This window comes from Erinaceus europaeus, chromosome 1, assembly GCF_950295315.1.
Source record: "Erinaceus europaeus chromosome 1, mEriEur2.1, whole genome shotgun sequence".
Classification (NCBI taxonomy): Eukaryota; Metazoa; Chordata; class Mammalia; order Eulipotyphla; family Erinaceidae; genus Erinaceus; species Erinaceus europaeus.
The window spans coordinates 107,052,478-107,070,812 of record NC_080162.1 but is presented as its reverse complement, the minus strand read 5'-3'; the positions used below and the strand labels follow the sequence as shown (position 1 = coordinate 107,070,812).

The following is an 18,335-nucleotide window of genomic DNA, read 5'->3' as shown; positions in this document are numbered from 1 at the left end:
CTAGATAAGGGCTCTCACAAATACAGTACATAATGAGAAAAGGATAAAAAAAAAAGTGTGTGTGTGTATGTGTGCGTGCGCGCACACAGGGGTACTCACAAGTGCCTTTAAACCTTGCAAGACAGATGGAATCACAAGATGATGGTCCTTCAGGCGGTTCTCATAGAAGAGGATCAGGTGTACCACTGCACAAACCAGAAATTCAGCCATTAGTTTACACAGTTTATACAAGCTGGAGGAAGGTGCATCAATATTGTTCCTTCCCAGAAGTTTGTACGAGCTGCTCCTGTTTGGACTTCACTATAAATTTTCTTTTACCCAGACAGGTTGCATGCATTCCCATCTGAGGGTGCCTTGACTTGGTGCCAGAAAAATAGGTGAACATCTAGTATTATTCATTTTCACAAAGGTTCACAGTCAAGTCAAGTCTCATCCCAAAAGTGCTTTCTGTGGTATGAGGCTGGTAATCCTCCCTTCCTTCCTTCCTTCCTTCCTTCCTTCCTTCCTTCCTTCCTTCCTTCCTCTTTCTTTTGAAATCTTTATTTATTTTAGAGACAGAGAAAATTGAGAGGGGTGGGGAGATTAAGGAGGGATAGAGACAGACACCTATAGCATTGTTTCACTACTTGTGAAGCCTGTCCCCTGCAGGTGGGGATTGGGGGCTTGAACCTTGGTCCTTGGGCACTGTAATGTGTGCACTCAATCAAGTGTGTCACCACTTGGCCCCATAAGTTTTTTCTTAAGTGGCTCATCAGTACATATTTTATGCTTGAAGGATATAGTCACTGTCACAACTACTCAACACTGTCCAATAGATAAATAGGTAAATAAACAGTTCAGGGGGGCCAGGTGGTGGTGCACCTGATTAAGCAACCGAAGTACTAAGTTCAAGGACCCACACAAGGATCCGGATTTAAGTCCCAGTTCCCAACCTGTAGGGAGAGGGCTGCTTTATAAGCAGTGAAGCAGGTCTACAGTTGTCTATCTTTCTCTCTATCTTCCCCTCTCCTCTCAATTCCTCTCTGTCATTTAAAAAAAAAAAAAAAAGCCAGGATCAGTGTATTCATAGTGCCAGCACAGAGCCCCAGCAATAAGCCAATAATCCTGGAGGAAAACAAACAAACAAAAAACAGCCCAGGAGGTGATGCAGTGGATAAAGCCTTGGACTCTCAAGTATAAAGTTCTGAGTTCAATCCAAGGCATCACATGCCAGAATGATGCTCTGGTTCTTTCTCTTTCACAAACAGACAAACCTTTTAAAAATAGGTAGTGTAAGCTTGGGAGTTGGGTGGTAGCACAGCAGCTTAAGTGCAGGTGGCACAAAGCGCAAGGACCGGTGTAAGGATCCTGGTTTGAGCCCCTGGCTCTCCACCTGCAGGGGAGTCACTTCACAAGCGGTGAAGCAGGTCTGCAGGTGTCTATCTTTCTCTCCCCCTGTCTTCCTCATCTCTTTCCATTTCTCTCCATCCTATCCAACAGTGATGACATCAATAACAACAATAATAACTACAACAATAAAATAAGGGCAACAAAAGGGAATAAATAAATATTTTTTAAAAAAGTGTCAGCTCAATTGAACAGTGCTGCTTTGCCATGTATATGACCCAGATTTGAGTCCAGCCACCATCATGTTTAAAGAAGCTTTAGTGTTATGGCCTCTTTAACTCTTTCATCTTTTTGCTTAGCTCTATAGAAAAAAAGTAAATAAAAAAGAAAGGAAGAAAGGGGGCTGGGTGGTAGTGCACTTGGTTGAGTACATGTGTTACCATGCACAAGGACATAGGTTCGATCCCTGGTCCCCACCTGCAGAGGAAAAGCTTTGCGAGTGGTAAAGTAGTGTTGCAGGTGTCTCTCACTCTTTCTATCATCCCCTTCCCTCTCAATTTCTGGCTGTCTCTGTACAATAATAAATAAAAATACATTAAAAAAAAAAAAAAGAAAGAAAAAAGAAAAAGAGTAAATAAATGGGCATGGTCATTTTAGTAGAACTAAAAAAAAAATCATAAAGTAGTTTGCCTAACCCTGCTATTGTAGATGACAAAACTCATTTCATCTTCAGAACAGCATTGTATTTCACTACTTTTTCTCTCTATGAAGCATTTTCTTTGTCCATTTTACAGAGTAAAGATATACTAGAAAAAAATTGTTTAAAGCTATGGTCAGAAGGCTAGGGAGACAGATAATGGTTATGCAAATAATTTTCATGCCTGAGCACCCAGATTCAGTCCCCAGCACCACCAAAAGCCAGAGCTGAGCAGTTGCTCTGGTAAAATGAACAAACAAAAAAACTATTAATAAAAATAAATAAAATGCATCTATTTCTCAGTTGTGCTTGTATCTTCTAAAGACACTATAAGTAAAGCTATAGTCAGTCACAGAATATAAGCTTCACCTTTATAAGGCTGGCAATCAATCTCCAACAAACCCCTCCCACCCCCACCCCCCAAAAAAAAGATGGTCTAAGACTATATTTGAAACCAAGCATCCTGTGTAGATTAGTAGCTCACAAATACTTTGTGCCCTTGTCTCCTTCCTCCCTGTAAAATTGGCTTGCCTAGACAAGGAAGACTTAAGACTCAACAATTCAAGAAGTGATCCTACTAGTGATGCCAGTACCTTCCTTTTCCAGGAGAAAGGAGTGACACTGGAGGAGCACCTGTGACAAAAGCTGAATTCCTCGTGCCCGAGTTTGAGGTTCTGGATTCTCTAGAGATGACCTGGAGGGAAAGGAGAGATTTTTTTTTTTTTCCCCTCCAGGGTTATTGCTTGGGCTCAGTGCCTGCACTATGAATCCACTGCTCCTGGAGGCCATTTCCCCCCATTTTGTTGCCCTTGTTGTCATTATTTTTGCCACTGTTGTTGTTGTTGGATAGGACAGAGAGAAATCGAGAGAGGAGGGGAGACAGAGAGGAAGAGAAAGACAGACACCTGCAGACCTGCTTGACCGCTTGTGAAGCGACCTCTCTGCAAATGCAGAGGCAGGGACTCGAACTGGGATCCCTATGCTAGTCCTTGTGCTTCACACCATGGGCGTTTAAGCCGATGTGCCACCGCCCAACCCCCAGGAGAAATCTTAATATTCCTTAGTTCAAATTTTGAAAGAATCAAAACATTCCAGGAAGGTATTCCGAGGATTACAGGTATCAGCAAGACCAGAGCCTATAGAGCTGATCTGCAGAGTGATCTGACATCTTTAGAGGCACATATAACATGAGAGCCAACACAAGCATCCATCTCTAGGCACCAAGCTGGGAACTGTGATTATTCTTTCTTTCCAGAGGTATGGTAGTGACAACTCCTCTGAAACATGGTTTAGCAGCTACCCATATCAACCAAGATATGACTGGCAGTTGTTGCTTCTACTAAAATAGTAGGAGTATAAAGATATTAGCACTAAATAATAATGCTGAGAGCAGTCACTATGTTCTTGAGTAATTTTTTTTTAAATATATATAACTGAGAGGTTACGAATTAAGATGGTCAAAGCAAGTTGAAACCAAAGATTTCTGAAGGAGAGTTGGCTGGGATATTTGTGTGCAATCTCAAGGATAATGTAATAGCATAAAGAAAGGGCTTTAAAAAAAAAAAAAGCTTCATTTATTTACTAATGAAAGAGTTGAGGGGAAAAAGAAGAGAGCAAGCAAGCTGGAGAACCAGAGCATCACTCTGACATATGGTATTATTAATCACACACTAAAGAGAGAGAGAGAATTCTAGAACAGAGGCTCTTACCCAAGGGCTTCCACCACTTGTAACACTGTATAGTTTCCAAATCTCACATCTAGAGAAAACAAAAGAAACATGAAAATAAACTAAACAAAAAACACCCAACTTGCATCCCAGGGTACAACTGTTCTAATTACCCATGTTTCCTCTCTATGTTGGAGCTTATACCATAGAGCCCGTTATCACTGCCAAAAATCCCTCCTACCATAGATAGGGGTGGGGAGATTTACAAGTTGTGAAGCAGGGCTGCAGGTGTTCCTCTCGCTCTCTCCATCTCTATTTCCCCTTCCCTCTCAATTTCTATCTCTATTCAAAAAGGAAAGTAAATAAATATCAAAAAGATAAATTATGAACCTCCACATATATGAACAAACAAACTCAAAGATACATCAAAGCATAAGGAAAAAACCCTGTTAAGAGTAAAAAGGAGAAATTACATTGACATAAATTTAACAAAAAACATTAAAATCTAAAAGGTGAAAAATTTATTTTATTAAATATTTAATTTATTTATTAATGAAAAAGATAGGAGAAAGAACCAGACATCACTTTGGTAAATGTGCTGCCAGGGACTGAACTTGGGACCTCCTGCTTGAGATTCCAATGCTTTATGTACTTACTGTGCCATCTCCCAGAGCTCTAAAAGGTAAAAAATTTAAAGTTCCAGTGAGGATAATAAAAAGTGGAGCAAACAGAAAGGCACGTTACATTCTTCAAAGTCTCAAGATGACAATTCTCCCAAATTAGTAACTTTGAGGTATCTGAATAGTGGCTGGGGCAGATGCAGTGCAATATAGCACAGGACTTGCAAGTTTAAGGTCCTAAGTTCAGTGCCTCACACTGCATATCTGCATATGCCAGAGTGAATCATATGAACCTCATTAGTGAGTCTCTCTCTCTCATTAATGTGTGTGTGTATATATGGATATGTGTTTCCTTCCTTCCTTCTTTTTTTTATAGTGGTGAGAGACAGGGAGAAATAGCAAGGGAGAAAGGGGCAGAGATAACAGAGGCACCTGCACTGCCTGCAGCACTGTTCCACTACAAGCTTCCCTACAGCAGGTAGGAAATAGGCTCACACCTGGGTCCTCTTACAAGGTAACACATCTGCTCTACTGGGTGAGCCTCCATCCTATTTAAAAGTCAGACCCCTTGGGGGTTGAGCACATATATTACCAAGCCCAGGGAAACAGGTTTAACCACACCTCCAACATGGGGTGGGGGGAGCTTCAGCTAAGCAGATCAGCAGGTGTCTCTCCCTTTCTCCTCTCAATTTCTCTCTGCCCTATTTAATTAAAGACGGGGAAAAATGGCTGTCCGGAGTGGTGGAATCCAAGTGTCAGCAGCACCAAGCCCCAGCAATAATTCTGGTGGTAAAAAAAACTCAAGATACCTCTATAAAAACACCAATAAGGGGGAGTTGGGCGGTCGGTAGTGCAACGGGTTAAGTGCACATGGCGCAAAGCGCAAGGACCGGTGTAAGGATCCCGGTTCGAGCCCCCCCCCCCCGTTCCTCACCTGCAGGGGAGTCGCTTCACAAGTGGTGAAGCAGATCTGCAGGTGTCTATCTTTCTCTCCCCGTCTTCCCATCCTCTCTTCAATTCTCTCTGTCCTATCCAACAAAGACGACAACAGTAATAACTACAACAATAAAACAAAGGCAACAAAAGAAAATAAATAAATATTAAAAAAAATTAAAAAACCCCAATAAAATGGGAAGGGACGACTAAATATGCTTAAAGCTAATGTGTCAAAAATATACAATTTGGTAAAGTCTGAAAAAGAGTAATGAGGGAGGGAGGAAAGGTCAAATTTCTAGATAGGAAATACTCTGTGTTGGATGAAAGGAGAGAAGGCTAGAAAATGCTATGATTAAAATAGTGCGTCTGTTTATATTTTAGCAATTCTATTATAAAAGTAAAAAACAAAAACACATGTAGTATGAGTTCATTCCCAAAGGAATAAATAGTACAGTCATGTATAAGATAACAACGTTGCAGTCATCAATAGATCACATGCAAAATGACCATTTGCCATTTCTTATTTTTTTAAAGATTTATTTATTATCTATTGTTAACAGGGAGAGAGGAGTGTGGAACTGGGAACAAGAGCATCATTTTGTCATATCTGATGCTGGGGACCTCTTATATTTAAGAGACCAGTGCTTTATCCAACCTCTGGGGTTGTTCATGAATTATTTGTTCAAATTTAGTATAACTGTAATTTCACAAGTCCATTCTCTGCGAGAGAAAAAAATTATATGGGCTGAGGAAATAGCTTAACCATTCTGCCAGGCATTAATTTGTATGCCGAAGGCCCCAGAGGTCCTAGGTTCAATCTCTGGCACCACCTTAAGCCAGAGCCAAGCAGTGCTCTAACCCTCCTTCTCTAGCCCTTCATTCTCTCTTTTGTAATAGATAAATAAGTAAATATATATATAATAAAAAATAATATAAATAAATAAATACATATATATGTAGTGCTAATATATAGCTTTGTCTTCATTATTTATTTACTGGATAGAGACAGTGAGAAATCAAGAGAGAAGGGGATGACAGAGAGGAAGAGAAGAGAGACACTTGCAGCTCTGCTTCACCACTTGTGAAGCTTTCACACTTCAGGTGGGGGCTGGGGACTTGAACCCAAGACCTTCAGCACTGTAACAAGTGCACTTAGTCACCTCTAGTCCCTGTAGCTTTGCCTTTAGCCTTACTGTTTCTTAACAAAATATTGTTTTGCAGAGTTGTGTTAGGATCAATCCTCCTCTTTTTTTTTTTTGCCTCCATGTATTATCACTGGGGCTCTGGTGCCTGCACCATGAATCCAGTACTCCTGGAGGCCATTTTTGTTTCCCTTGTTGTTATTAATGTTATTGCTGTAGGATATGACACAGAGAAATTGAGAGAGGAGGGGAAGACAGAGAGGAGAGAAAGACACCTGCAGACCTGCTTCACCGCTTGTGAAGCAACCCCTTTGCAGGTGGGGAGCCGGGGGGCTCTACCAGGATCCTTGCGTGGGTCCTTGTGCTTTGTGCCATGTGCGCTTAACCCGCTGTGCCACCACCTGCCCCCCTCAACTCTTCTTTCTCACTCCAATGAAGATGTAGTATACTGTAAGAATTTTTTTAAAAATATTTATTTATTCCCTATTGTTGCCCTTATTTTATTGTTGTAGCTACTGATGTCATTGTTGTTAGATAGGACAGAGAGAAATGGAGAGAGGAAGGGAAGACGGAGAGGGGGAGAGAAAGATAAGACACCTGCAGACCTGCTTCACCGCTTGTGAAGCGACTCCCTTGCAGGTGGGGAGTCGGGGCTCAAACTGGGATCATTGCGCTGCTCCCTGCACTTTGAGCCGTGTGCGCTTAACCCGCTGCGCTACCGCCCGACTCCCCTTACTGTGATTCTTATACTTAACTACTGTACCCGTCTGTCAATCTATCTCAAATTCCAACAACTTATCTACTATGCCACCTCCCATATCACAAAATATCCCCACATTTCCATTTCCCCGAAGTCTGTGGCCTCAGAGCAACAGCTGTGAGCTGAGCTGTGCAGAGGCTTACCCTGGAACTAGAGTAAAAAGTCCAATTTGACTGAGAAACGAGTTCTCTAGTCAGGATTCACAGCTCGTGACTGGCACCAACTTAGACCTCACGCACTCTTAGACCTACTTGTGCCAGGACGTGGAAGCTCCAGCTGCTGCCCCTTCTTACAGAGAATGAGCAGTGGGGGCGGGGGGGGGGGGTAGGAGGGTGTTTGCTGGCTGAAGGGTGGGGGCTGGGCAGCAAGCAGACTAACAAGACAAACCACCAGCTCCTTAATGTAGCACTGAAATGAATAGCTGCGAGCCTGGTTGCAGGGCAGCAAGTTAAGCGCACTTGGGGTGAAGCACAAGAACTGGCTTAAGGATTCCAGTTCGAGACACCGGCTCCCCACCTGCAGGGCGGGGTCGCATCACAGGCAGTGAAGCAGGTCTGTAGGTGTCTATCTTTCTCTCTCCCACTCTCTGCCTTCCCCTCCTCTCTCCATTTCTCTCTGTCCTACCCAACAACGATGACACCAATAACAACAATAATAACTACAACAATAAAAAAACAACGGCAACAAAAAGGAAAATAAATTAAAAAAAAAAAACAGCAGTGAAATGCATACCCATCAAGACATACTTATTTCTGGGTTACAAAGTAGGAGAACAGTACTAGGAGGATAGGAAAGGTCATACTCTGGGAGGACCCTACTGGCCAGAGCCCAGGAAACTGCTGAAAAACCCACTTAAAAACTTAAGTCACAAAAGGAGTTAACAGCTGTCCAAAGGAAGTTAAAGGGAACTGATCATGGTTACTAGCAAAGCGCATCACTGAACTGATTCATTCTTCAGCACCAGACCCACCTTCTGAAGGCTGTGGTAAGATCAACCTCTGGAAATAATATCAAGTGCTACAATGAAAAGCCCGATTGAAAAGGCCTGACGCAATTGCTTCTAATAACTTCATTTAAAAAAAGACTGGCAGTAGAGGAAATGGTTCAGCTTGTACAGTGCCGGACTCAATGTCTGAGGCTTCTGGATTGACCCAGTCAAGTATGTGCCAGAGGCACTCTGACTTCTGCCTCTTCTCTCTTATTCATATGAAGTTGTCTCATAGCTCATGTAAAATAAATCTTCAAAGACTATTATTATTATTCACATATAGTGAAAAGCACAGGTAATATGTTACCTGTATATTCTGATGAGTTTTAATAAAAATAAACTCTGAGTAACCTACATTCCAATCAAGTTACAGAATCTTTTTTAGTCTTATTTTTTATATCATTACTATTTTACTAGCACATTGCTCAGTTCTGGCTTATGGTGATGCTGAGGACTGACTTTGGGACTTTGGGCTTGGTGCTTATATGGCAAACCCACTGCTTCTAGGGGCTTTTCTTCTCCCTTCCACCCAGCCCCAGTAGAAAGATAAGAGAGGGAGGGGGAAAAGAGAGACACCTGCAGCATTGCTCCACTGCTTGTGAAGCGTCCCTCCTGCTGGTGGGGACTGAGGACTTCAACCTGGGTCCTCAAACAGATACAGATATTTGTTTTTATATTTATTTATTTTCCCTTTAGTTACCCTTGTTTTTTTAATTGTAGTTATTATTGTTGTTGTTACCAATGTCATCGTTAGATAGGCCAGAGAGAAATGGGGAAGACAGAGAGGGAGAGAAAGACAGACACTTGCAGACCCGCTTCACTGCCTGTGAAGCGACTCCCCCGCAGGTGGGGAGCCGGGGGCTCAAACCGAGATCCTTATGCTGGTCCTGACGCTTTGCGGCACCTGCACTTAACCCGCTGAGCTACTGCCCGACACCCAGACATTTTTTTAGAACTTTATCTTAATGTTTCTTTAAGAGATATTATGTTTTATTAATGAGAGAGTGAAAGAGAGAACACGGGTATCACTCTGGCACATGAAATGCTGGGGACTGAACTCAGAACCTTATGCTTGTAAGCTGAGAGCTCTACCCACTGTGCCACCATCTGGGCCACTGTATTTTATTTTTCTTTCTTTCTTTTTAAATTTTACTTTTCTTAAACAATCTTTTGGTTTCATAAAGCGTTTTCCTCAGTGAAAGACAAATACAGGAAAATACAATATAACAAAATCTGAAATGAAGAAAAAAGTAAAAACAACCAAGAGAAAAATTTATATCTAGTACTTGCAAATTCAAGATATCCAGAAATGATAGTTGGGAGGGAGAGCATGTTTATAAATAAAATAAATACAAAAAATAAAGTATGTACTTATGAGAGAGAGAACTCTGGCATATGCCAGGGTTCAAACTCAAGAATCTTTATACTTGGGACTTCAATGCTTTATGCACTAGGCCTCCTCTGGGGTCTTGATATAGAATATTTTTATCATAGGAGAAAGTTTCCCCTAGTCAATCTCCCTTATTACACATTGCCTGAGGATCTAAAGTCCCAGGTTCAATCTCCCACCATAAACCAGAGTAGATCAGTGCTCTGGTAAAGAAATATTCTTTAAAATCAGCTCTGTGGGGCCAGGTGGTGGTGCACTTGGTTCAAGACCCCTGGCCCCCACCTGCAAGAGGAAAGCTTCACAAGTGGTGAAGCAGGGCTGCTGCTCTCTTTCTCCTTCTCTTCCTATCTCTCCCTTCCTCTCAATTCCTGGTTGTCTCTATCCAGTAAATGAATAAAGGTAATAAAAAATATTTTTTAAAAAATAGCTCCATTAAAAAAAGTAGTGCTGGGGAGCAAACCCAAGGCTTCATGCATGCACAATACTGCTGAGGCATCTCTCTTGCTTAATTTCTAATTTTAAAATATTTTGAGGAAGTGAGAACTATCAAAGCACTCTCTACCATCCATGGAGCTCCATCTGTCTTTGAAGTTCTCATGAGGTCTTTGGGGCAGAACTCTGGCCCACAAGTATGGAAGGCAGGTTCTCTCCCCACTGAGCCACCTCCCAGGCCCCACAATCTTCACTTTTGGACTAAATAGGTCTCTTTTGTTCATTTTTAGGCTCATTAGCCTGGGGTCATCTAAGAGTTTTCTATCTTCTTCAAATCCTAGAATTAGTTAGGTCTCAAATTCTAGATCCTTCCTTCAACATACCTTGCTTTATTCACTTAGGGAATCTTTACCACATAACCAACTCATGGTAGCTAGTTTCCAGGAAACTCTGGTATCAGGAATGGGTATAGAATGTGGAGAATGTGTGTATAGTAACAGATACTAAACAAATTTGCTAATAAGATATGAATGGTTGAGAAAAATTACCACAAAAACTCTCAAATGTGAGATGACATCTGGCTGAGTAATCAGGAGATACCTGTGTTGCAGGCAGTGGGCATTCAAGCTTGGCCTTGGATCCTAAGTCTTACTTTGTTTAGATGGAGTTAATGAAGGAAATTGGGAAGAAAAGCACTCAGGGAATAGTGAATCAGGGTGACTGCCTGGAAATAAAAGCCCAAGAGAGGAGTGTTAAGAGTAAAGGCTGGAGCCAGATAACTGCAAAGGAACACACCATTCAAACGAGCTATTTCACCAGCCCCAGAAAAAACTTAACTGGACATAGCTTTAGAACAAAATAAACGGTAAATAAGCTCTAGTTATGATGTATATCACAGTACCAAGAGGGAAGTGTGTTGATATCTATAATTTAAATGGACAGACACATGATAAAATCTTATTAAAAATGTTACAGGTAGATTCCAATTGGTAGGTGTATGTGTGTTTCTTTTGTTTTTGGATAAAGGTCAAGAGAAATTGAGAAGGGGGAGATATAGGAGGAGAGAGTGGGGCTGGGAAGGTAGCATAATAGTTATGCAAAAAGACTTTAGTGCTTGAGGCTCCAATGTCCCAGGTTCACTACCTAGCACCATCATGAGCCAGAGCTGAGCAATGCTCTGGTTAAAAAAAAAAAAAAAGTGGGGGGGGGGGGGGCGTTGCACCAGGCTAAGCGCACATGGTACGAAGCTCAAGGACCTGTGCAATGACCATGGTTCGAGTCCCGGCTCCCAGGTCTGCAAGCATCTATCTTTCTCTCTCCCCCGATCTCTCTCAATTTCTCTGTTCTATCCAATAAAAATGGGAGAAAAATGACCACCAGTAGCAGTAGATTCGCAATGTGGGCACCGAGCCCCAACAATAAAGCATCTATAGCACTGCTTCGTCAGTTGTGAAGCTTGTCCCTGCAGATGGAGACTGGGGTGTAAACTGTGGTCCTTGAGCATGGTAACACGTGTGCTCTAACAGTCGCATCACAGTCAGGCTCCTTTTTCCTTTTATTTATTTAGTTTATTCATTACCCAAGCCCTGCTCCTCTGGCTTATAGTGGTGCAAGGATTGAACCTGGGACTTTGGAGCCTCAGGAATGAGAGTCTCTTTGCATAACCATTGTGCTATCTACCCCTGCACAGTATTTAACTTCTCTAAACTTTGCTTTATGCTTGACATCTTTTTCTTAACAAAACACTGGGAAAGTGGTCTGGGAGATGGTGCAGTGATAAAGCTTTGGACTCTCAAGTATGAGGTCCCGAGTTCGATCCCCAGCAGCACATGTGCCAGAGTGACGTCTGGTTCTTTCTCTCTCCTCCTATCTTTCTCATAAATAAAAAAAGTTGGAAAAAAAAATCACTTTTTTTTTTTTCCTAAACAGAACACTATTGAAAGCTCTGGCTTATGGTGCTGCCAAGGATTGTACCTGGGACCTTGGAGCCTCAGGCACCAAAGTCTGTTGACTAAACCAGTTACTTCCCCTGCCCCCAAAGACTCTACTACACTCTACTTGTTAATTGTGAATACTAATTATTACAGGATAAGGTAATGATATAAGGAGTTAAGAGTGTGCTCCTGGGTGGGGGTAGGTAACAAAAAAAAATTATTTATTCCCCTTTGTTGTTCTTCTTGTAGTTATTATTGATGTTATTGTTGGATAGGACAGAGAGAAAATGGAGAAAGGAGAAGACAGACAGGGGGAGAAAAAGACACCTACAGATCTGTTTCCCCACCTGTGAAGCGACACCCCTGCAGGTGGGGAGCTGGAAGCTTGTACCGGGATCCTTATGCCAGTCCTTGTGCTTTGCCACCTGCGCTTAACCCGGTAACATAATTTTTATGTAGAGACTAGCATGCCTGAGGCTTCAAAGTCCCAGGTTCAACTCCATAAGCCAGAACTGAGCAGTGCTCTAGTATAATAATAATAACGTGTGCTCCTTATTGCTCCCATACCATCTTGCCTGTTCTAGCACACAGTGCAGTGTACAACCTGTTTGCAATGGTGTCTCTCCTACAACTTCCTGGGGAGGGGAAGAGGCACAGATACAGTAGAATTTCTAGTCATATTATTATTGCTTTGAGTCGTGCTTGCAAAAGGTGTTCAACAATCGTGGAAAGATTAAATGAAACTGAAATTATTACTAAGACCAATGCATTTTACGTCTAGAAGATTCACTTTATTCATTTCACAATATTCTAAAAGCTAGTAGTACATTCAGTTGTCAAGAGAAGTGCACCCTTCGCTTCTCTCCTAGCATGCAAGATTTCCAAAATAAAGACAAAAACTAATTTGTACTTACAACTTTTAAGTTCCTGCTCATCATAAAAACTAACATCCAATGATTTAAAAAAAACTATATATTGTTGGTGTGAGTTCCATTGTAATTTAATTTTATTTATTTACTATTGGATAGAGACAGAGAAATACAGGAGGAGGAGACAGAGAGGGAGAGAGACAAAGAGACACCTGTAGCTCTGCTTTACCGCTTGAGCAGCTTTCCCCCTGCAGGTGGGAACCACAGGCTTGAACCTGGGTCCTTGCACACCCTAATGTGTGCGCTTAACCAAGTGCGCCACCACCTGGCCCCTCAATGATTTTTTTTTCTGCCTCCAGGGTTATTGCTGGGGCTTGGTGTCTGCATTACTAACCCACTGCTCCAGGCGGCTATTTTTTCCCTTTTTTTATTGACCTAGTTGTTTATCATTGTTGTTGTTGTTGGATAGGACAAAGAGAAATTGCGAGAAGAGGGGGAGAGAAAGACAGACACTTGCAGACCTGCTTCACTACCTGTGAAGCGACCCCCCTGCAGGTGGGGAGCCAAGGGCTCGACCCAGGATTCTTGGGGAGGTCCTTGAGCTTCCCACTTCGTAGGCGCTGTGCCACCGCCCAGTAACCCGCCCGCTTTTTGCCTCTAGGGTTATTGCTGGGGCTCGGTACCTACACTTCAAATCCACTGATCCCGGAGGCTATTTTTCCCCTTTAGTTGCCCTTCTTTATTAGCGTCATTGCTGTTGGATAGGATAGAGAGAAGTCGAGAGAGGAGGGGAAAACAGGAGGAGAGAAAGACACTTTCAGACCTGCTTCACCGCTCGTGAAGAGACTCCCCTGCAGGTGGAGAGCCAGGGGCTTGAACCGAAATCCTTACGCCAGTATCCTTGCGCTTAGCACCAAGTGAGCTTAACGCCCTGCACCACCGCCCAGCTCCCCTCAATGATTTTTTAAAAAAAAATATTTATTTTCCTTTTTGTTGCCCTTGTTTTTCATTGTTGTTGTAGTTACTGATGTCGTTCGTTGTTGGATAGGACAGAGAGAAATGGAGAGAGGAGGGGCAGACAGAGAGAGGGAGAGAAAGACAGACACCTGCAGACCTGCTTCACCGCCTGTGAAGCGACTCCCCTGCAGGTGGGGAGCCGGAGGCTCCAACCGGGATCCTTACACCGGTCCCTGCGCTTTGCGCCACGTGCACTTAATCCGCTGCGCTACCGTCCGACTCCCTCAATGATTTTTAAATATGTTTTTCTGCTAAAGAGCAAAGCCTCAGAACTGCAAGGAAATCTGGAATTTCTTTTATTGCCATCTTAAGCTGTCAGAACCAAGCGATCCCTGGAACTGGCTAAAAGCAGGAGATGGAGAATTGGGGGGGAGCACACACACACACACACACACACACATGGAATTGGGGGAGATCTCACACACCTCACAGTGTAAATGAATCAAGGACTTCTCCACCGAGAAATAGGGGGCAGTCTTAGACATCTGGGGGGCATCTTTCATCCTCCCGGCCTGGTTGTCAGATCACGACCACTCCCAGCATGCTCCGCGGCTGCGGCCCGCCGCCCCGGAGCCGCCTCCAGCTCCCGGGAGCAACCTGCCCGCGTGGACTCTCCACTCGGGGTCCGGTCCCAGCAGCTCCTCCGTCTCCCTCATCTGCCTGCAGGTCTGTCTCCTGCCCTGGGCCTCAGTTTCCTCATCTGTGAAATGGTAATGACGCTCCCACCTTCCTGTCGCCTCATAAGGTGGCTCTAAAGGAGCTTTCAGGAAGAGGCGTTAAGACTCTCGGTGTGTCACGGCTCTCACACACGAGGTAATCACAACCCGCCCGCGCCCGCTACCTCCAAGTCACCGCTGTCCCTCCCTCCCTCCCCGCGGGGTGCCTGATCTGAGGCCGCTCCCTCCCGTCAGCCCCCGAGCGGAGGCCGCACGGCGCCGTCTGCCGTACCTGCAGCCACTTGGTCAGCGGGGCCCTCCTGCTGACCCATGACGAAGTCCTGCACGAGGCCCCGCAAGGCGCCCGTCGGCGCCACCGCCTCCACAGAGGCGGCGGCCGCCATGACGCGAACTTGCGATCGTGGGAGGGGAAGTGGGCGGTGGCGTGGGAGAGAGCGGGCTTCTCGGCGCATGCGCCTTCGGAGCCAATCGCCTGGCGAGGGTCGAGGAGGCGGGCGTTCCCGGGGTCACGTGCCCGTTCACTCCCCGCCTGGCAGTTCCAGGGGGAGATGGGGATGGTTCCTCCCCCGGGGGGCGGGGCCTGCAGTTGGGGCGGCGGCGCGGGGACGGCTGGCGGCCGCGGGGCTCGGAGCCTGGGGCCATTGAGGGCGAATAATTCCCGGCGGGGCTCCCTGGGAGACGGGCGGCAGGGCGGGCACCTGGTTGGGTGGGGCCAGGCGGAGGAAGCCAATGAGGAAAGCAGGCCCGGCCCGAGGGGGCGGTGCCGTCGGGCACATGCGCACCTGCGGCGCGGGCGCCGAGAGCCGGAGGCCGGGAGCGGGGCGGGGACGGGGCGGGGTTAGGCAGGTGAGTGACAGGCGCCGGGGGGGGCGGCCCCAGCTGGGCGCCCCGAGCGAGCCGGGAGTAGCTGCGGTGGTGCCCGCCCCCTCGCTCCGCCACTCCAGCGGAGCTGGTCTCGGGTCGGGCACCGTCGCGGGCCCCCCTGGCTCGGCCACCTGGGACTGTGCTGAGGAGCCGGCCGCCGCCTGCTGTCCCTTCACCCGCAAAGTTTGTGAGGCAGCCGGCACCGAGGAGGGCGCGCCCCCGGGGGAGGGGGGAGTACGGGGAGCGCCCGATGCCGGGCGGCAGGAGCCGTTGACCCGGGACGGAGCCGGAGCGCCGAGCAGCCGAGCAGCCCGCCGCCTCCGGTGCATGGGGCCCGGCTGAGGAGCCAGCATGGGCAACTGCGTGGGGAGACAGCGCCGGGAGAGGCCGGCCGCCCCGGGACACCCCCGCAAGCGAGCAGGTAACGACGACGACGGGGGGGGGGGGAGCAGGGCCACGGGCGCCCCGCCGGTTGTCCCCGTTTCTTGCGGGCTCCCGGGGCGACCTCGCAGGGCTCCTGGCGCCAGGGTTTCCCCGAGGGCTGCTCTCGGAGCCAGACGGGGGGACACCCCCCCCTCTCTGTTCCAGCCCGGCCGGCCGGGGGGTTGTCGAGTTGGGGCGACAACTGCGAGCGCTGGCGAAACCAACTCGCTCCGACTGGGAAGCTCGGGGTGGGGGTGGGGTGGGGGCCGGGGCAGGAAATGTTTGCGGACGCGGCGGGGCCGGTGGAGCGGCCGTCGGGGCGGAGAGCGCTCGCTCCCTCCACCGACTGTGTCACGAGCGTCTTGCGGTTCGGATCGTGTCTGCCGGAATCCGACTTGCAAAAAAAGCAGCGTGGGACTCTGGGAAAGAAATCTTTATTGCCCTCCCCACACACAAACATCCTTCGCAGGGCTTTTTTAGAGCCTCCTGGCCACCTGGATGTCTAGGAAAGGTGTGGGGGTGCGGGGTGAGAGTCGCCCTGGAGTTTGTTGGGGATCTTGCCCAGCCTGGAAGGTCCGCTCGCTGGTGCTCACTTTCCTTGGTGCACGGCTCTTGCTCTGGAGCTTTGCCCCGGGAAGAGGGTCGCCAGACTGGTCTGTACGTCCTTACTTCCTCCTGTGAAGGTGTTGCAAAGATCTTTTTTTCCCTTCCTTTCTTCCTTCCTTTCTTTCTTTCTTTCTTTCTTTCTTTCTTTCTTTCTTCATTCCTTCCTCTCTCCTACTCTTTCTTTCTTTCTTTCTTTCTTTCTCTCTCTCCTCCATTTCTTCCTTCCTTCCTTCCCATCCAGAGTACTGTTCAGCTCTGACTGGTGGTGGTGGTGCCACCGGGTACTGAACCTGGGCACCTCTGGGCCTTAGACATCGAAGTCTGGTGCGTAAACTGCAGCAAGGACTTTATCAGAATGGTACAAATCGTGGACTTTAGAGCTGAAAGGGGCCTTGGAAACCTGTTAAGAGCCCACATCAGTTTATTTCTTCCTATGTGAAAGCACGGAAAGCATGTCCAGAGAGGCTGCAGGACATGCCCAAAGCCGCACAGTTGGTTAGCAGGGACTGGAACTCAGACTCCTACTTAATTGCTGCATCTCTGTCTATGTAAGAAGAGCCACAGGCAGAGCTGTTAATGAAGTGGAAACTCTAGCTGGAGTTTCCTGTCTTCTTTGACACAGAAGGTGTGCTGCCTGGATTGCACAAAAGGGGAATGAAGGCAAAGCAAAGGGAAAGAGGGAAGAAAGTCTGTGTGGTGGATGGGACGACTTGTGGAAGAAGAAATGCATTTTTATAGATATGGAGGGCTAACATATAATGCCGGATCCTCTTGTCTCAAGGCAACTCTGGCCATTCTCCTGACCGAGGAAAGTTGACTCTCAAAACCCAGGAATCCTCATTCATTCATTCATTCATTGAATATTTACAGTGTGTGCATAGTCCATGTGATTGAGTTTTGTAGCACTTCTGCTAAGTGAAACTGCCCTGCCCGCCTCCCCCACTCCCCCCATGCACCAAAATTATTTTCTTTGCAGTAGAAGATCTTGATTTTTCCCTCTGGTCACTTTTGCCCACCATCACAAAGTACAGAACACTGTGGTTCCATTTGATATTTTTTCTCATTATGCTTCCTCCCAAAGAAGTCTCATTTGCCTCCATGACTCTGCTGGAATGACCCCTACCTCTAGAACTACACATGCAGATCTCCAAATGCCCACTAGACACTGATGTTGATGGTCTCAGATTCCATATTTCTCATACTAGCTCTGCATCTTTCCCCCTCAACCACCTGCTTCCATTGTACCTGCTTCACTTGATACTGTGAAGAACTCTGCTGACTTTCTCTGCCTCCCAGCCAACCAGTTATTAGACCTAAAATGGTTCTTCCTGTAGCAGGTCTTACAAACCTGTACCTTTCTACTCTACTCCATGTCCCATGTCACCTAAAGTCTGATTCACCCACAGCCTGAATTTATTTTCCCACAAAGGCAAGTTGAGCTGTGGTCATTCATGCAGTCAGTGCAGTGTGGTCTACCCCGGCAAGACCCAGCTTACTGCATCAGCCTGTTCCAAACCCTGTAGTTTTATGTCCAGAAATCTTTCTGCCGGTCTCCACTGAGAACTTTAACTTTCAAGGATGTTTAAGTCTGACCCAGTCTTTCCTTTTAGATGTGATTTCTTCCTCTTCTCTGATGATAAGGCCATCAGTATTTGTCCATGCCATTTTCCCCTTATCAAGAGCTTTTCTTCTGTTCATATCATTCTAGAAGCACATTGCCTGAACCCACACCACCACCTGGTAGATGAGATTGTTTCTGAGAGCTCTTACAGACACATTATGTCACTTAACAATTATTTACCCTGTGTTATTAGCCCCATCTTTGATGTTTACCATCTTTTAAAAAAATTTTTTTAAATTTATTATATTTTTGAGAGAGATGCAGAGAGAGACAGAGAAACACCAGAGCACTGCTCAGCTCTGGTTTATGGTGGTGTGGGGGATTGAACCTGGGACTTAGGAGCCTCAGGCATGAGAGTCTGTTTGC

At 46.1% G+C, this 18,335-nt stretch overlaps 2 protein-coding genes across 6 annotated transcripts in view; one reads left to right on the top strand and one right to left on the bottom strand.

Moving 5' to 3' along the window:
* MMS19 (MMS19 homolog, cytosolic iron-sulfur assembly component) overlaps positions 1-14,913 on the bottom strand; it is a 35,026-nt gene extending 20,113 nt beyond the window's left edge. Inside the window, exons 1-4 of one of the 3 annotated variants that reach the window (XM_060192649.1) lie at positions 14,727-14,913; positions 3,733-3,781; positions 2,617-2,717; positions 100-185 (exon numbers count right to left, since the gene is read on the bottom strand). In XM_060192649.1, the coding sequence (XP_060048632.1) occupies positions 100-185; positions 2,617-2,717; positions 3,733-3,781; positions 14,727-14,907 (417 nt within the window). In that variant the 5' untranslated portion in view covers positions 14,908-14,913. Of the gene's footprint in view, positions 1-99; positions 186-2,616; positions 2,718-3,732; positions 3,782-14,726 lie in introns of those variants that run through there. The other 2 variants (XM_007532644.2, XM_060192652.1) reach the window with 2 other exon arrangements.
* A 544-nt stretch (positions 14,914-15,457) lies between these two features.
* UBTD1 (ubiquitin domain containing 1) overlaps positions 15,458-18,335 on the top strand; it is a 70,870-nt gene continuing 67,992 nt past the window's right edge. For all 3 annotated transcript variants that reach the window (XM_007532649.3, XM_060192670.1, XM_060192672.1), the window contains exon 1: positions 15,458-15,740. In XM_007532649.3, coding sequence (XP_007532711.1) covers positions 15,671-15,740 — 70 coding nt within the window. In that variant the 5' untranslated portion in view covers positions 15,458-15,670. The remainder of the gene's footprint in view (positions 15,741-18,335) is intronic.